This window comes from Sinocyclocheilus rhinocerous, unplaced genomic scaffold (assembly GCF_001515625.1).
Source record: "Sinocyclocheilus rhinocerous isolate Xijiao unplaced genomic scaffold, SAMN03320098_v1.1 scaffold323, whole genome shotgun sequence".
In the NCBI taxonomy this organism is placed as follows: domain Eukaryota; kingdom Metazoa; phylum Chordata; class Actinopteri; order Cypriniformes; family Cyprinidae; genus Sinocyclocheilus; species Sinocyclocheilus rhinocerous.
Genome location: NW_015643640.1, coordinates 1,324,017 through 1,327,177, shown reverse-complemented (window position 1 = coordinate 1,327,177; position 3,161 = coordinate 1,324,017). Strand labels below are relative to the sequence as shown.

At 32.8% G+C, this 3,161-nt stretch overlaps 1 protein-coding gene across 1 annotated transcript in view; it reads right to left on the bottom strand.

Annotated features, from left to right (window-relative positions):
- Positions 1-708: 708 nt before the first annotated feature.
- LOC107757623 (guanylate cyclase soluble subunit beta-1-like) overlaps positions 709-3,161 on the bottom strand; it is a 26,904-nt gene continuing 24,451 nt past the window's right edge. Inside the window, exons 12-13 of the mRNA XM_016575160.1 lie at positions 2,626-2,780; positions 709-1,506 (exon numbers count right to left, since the gene is read on the bottom strand). Of these exons, the coding sequence (XP_016430646.1) occupies positions 1,389-1,506; positions 2,626-2,780 (273 nt within the window). The 3' untranslated portion in view covers positions 709-1,388. The remainder of the gene's footprint in view (positions 1,507-2,625; positions 2,781-3,161) is intronic.

The window sequence follows — 3,161 nt, the reverse complement described above, 5'->3', positions numbered from 1 at the left end:
GCTTATTAATAGTTAGTAAGGTAGTTGTAAAGTTTAGGTATTGGGTGGATTAAGGGATCTTTGCAGAATAAGGCATTAATATGTGCTTTATAAATTCTAATAAACAGCCAATATTGTAGTTAATAGTGAAAATTGCTCCCTAAACTAAAGTGTTACCATTTAGTTGTTTAATTTATTTATTTATTGCTTGCATATGTGGTTTTAAGTTATGTTCATACACTGAAGGCTGCAAATGATCTGCTTTATTCCTGCAGTTTTTCTTCTGTGAAACATGAAAGGCTGTTTAAGTCATGCTATCTTCCCATTGACGTTTAGTTCAGACCCTTTTCAAAACAGTTTGTTTCTATGATGTTTTAATCTTTTTATGAAATAATCAGTTGTCTTGCTGCACATGGCACGGTGTTTATGTCCAGAAGATAATGATTAACTACAAAATCTATAATTTACAAATGAAAGATGATTTCTCTAAGATGGAAGTGTAAATATTAAAAATATTGGGACGGTTGCCTCATTCATGTGTGCTTTAGTATTTATTAATGTCTGACTGTAAAAACTGTGTTTTGACTGTATGTTTGTATTTCAATTAGACAGATTTATGAATATGTTTAGGTGCATAAAATAAAGCGCTCATTAATATTTTTAACCGAAATAAGAAAACTCCAACCAACCAGACTATGCATATCTCTTAAATAATATTTTAATGCAAGACTTAAATATATACAGCAAACAGCGGTGCACAGAAAAGCATTGTACGATACAGAGCTCTATCTGTGAGATTCAATGAATACAAACTCGAATACAAACAGATGCACTTTTCAAATGGTTAATACTCACTTAGAAACTCGTTTAGAATCTATTCATTCACGCAGTAACGACTCCTCATAGCAACACAATAGCATATACTAAATTGTGATCTTAAAATAGCTTATATCTTCATGTTTGGCAAATTCTCTGATGCAATGAAAGAGTGTAAATATGATTCCAATGTGCAGGCATTTTTATTGTTTACAGCATGCATCTGTCTAGCGAAATTAATTATAGAGTATTTCCAATATAATACATGTGACTCATCTGCAGGTTTATTTCTCAATTAATGTGCACAATTAAAACAAAAACAGTGTTTTAGGTATTTCGAACACTCTAAATACAGACAAAGTGAAATAACTTGTTTTGCTCAGTGATGAAAAACAAAAGTCATCTGAATACTCTCGCATACTCTGCTATAAAATGATGGAAATAAACACTTGATGAGCACGTTTGCATGTTGCATAGAGTATCTGTACCATGTATTTATTCAGATGTTTTTGTATTAAATCAATTCAATAGTTGGCACCCAGAGTACACACATTAGCGCACTAACACACTAAAAACGGTCTTTTATGCGTCCGTTAGGTCTTACGTGAGAGAAACCACACTTTCATTGGCTCTTTTTTTCCTTTCATGGTTACAGGTCCTCTGTACTCCAAACGAAACTGAGGATCAGCGTTTTCCACCGACTGCAAACACCTGAACCGAAACAACACAATAACAACATTCAATTTATTCACACAAAAATCTTTCTTTATTATATTATATTATATTATAGGTGACCCTGGACCACAAAACCGTGTCAATTTTTCAAAATTGATACACCATCTGAATGCTGAATGAGCTTTCCATTGATGTATGGTTTGTTAGGATAGGACAATATTTGCTCGGGATACAACTATTTGAAAATCTGGAATCTGAGGGTGCAAAAACATCTAAATATTGAGAAAATCATCTTTAAAGTTGTCCAAATGAAGTTCTTAGCAATGCATATTACTAATCAAAAATTAAGTTTTGATATATTTATGGTAGGAATAGGAAAATATCTTCATGGAACATGATCTTTACTTAATATCCTAATGATTTTTGGCATAAAAGAAAAATCTATAATTTAGACCCATACAATGTATTGTTGGCTATTGCTACAAATATACCCCAGCGACTTAACACTGCTTTTGTGCTCCAGGGACACATCACATTATATTATATTATATTATATTATATTATAAAGTCATTTTGGTTGATACAGAAGCCCTGTCTTACAATCGTGACTTTGTATCACGCAATTCTGAGAAAAAAGGATTTTTTGTGAATTTTGAGATAAAAAGTTGCAACATCTAAATCAATTTTAATGAATGTCTATTTATAATTTGAAATGTATATCCTTTGGCTATTTCAGTATGTATATATATATGCTTTGTGTAGCATCACTGAATCAACCGAAATGCATTAATTTATACCAACAAAATACTTGTTTATAGGTTAAATCAGGTAAAAAAAACAATTGCTCTGTAATGTTACTTTTTACAGTGTTTTAATAACCTTCAAAAAGTACAGTATATTAATTGCACACTGGCCATTTCATGAAAATACAAACACAGTGGGAAAAAATGGTATAGAAACTACTTTCACTCAGAAATTGCTAGTATACTTTTCAAACAGTTAAGGAGAAAATTGAATTAAATATAAAATGTTGAAGTAGAAATACATAGTCCAATAATCTTTTTTATTTGTTTTTATTTAAAAAAAAAAAATTATATATATACAGTATATATATATATATATAGTGCAGATTTCTATCATTCCGGTTTCTCTCACCTGTATGTGTACTCTGACACATTTATCTTTCCCTTCTCTCCTGTGGTCTCTGTACGACTTGTCAGGTTGACGGTGTTTCCAAACAGGCAGTAACGGGGCATTCTTTGACCTATGACCCCTGTGACCACCTCTCCTGTGTGGATTCCAATGGTGATCTGCTCCAAAACATAACAGTTACATGGGCAATGTGTGAAGCCTGAAAATATGTAAACACATTCTTACATAACCCATTAGCATTCACATCGTCTTTAACAATTCAGACATATTTATTCGGGAGAAATCGGTGTCTTTCTTTCATTTCTTTCTTGCATTTCTTTCTTGCATTTGTGTTTCCAGCATGCCTCTTGAGCGAGACCGTTTGTACGTGCCAGAGCTGAGCTAACCGGCAGAAAAAAGTTCATGTGGGTGTATTTTTAAACACTGAAAGGAAGGATGATCTGACGGTGTCTCCCTTTGCCAGACTGTGCTTAATTTTGTGTGTGTGTGTTAGTGTGTGTGTGAGTGTGTGTGTGTGTGTGTGTGTGTGTGTGAGTGTG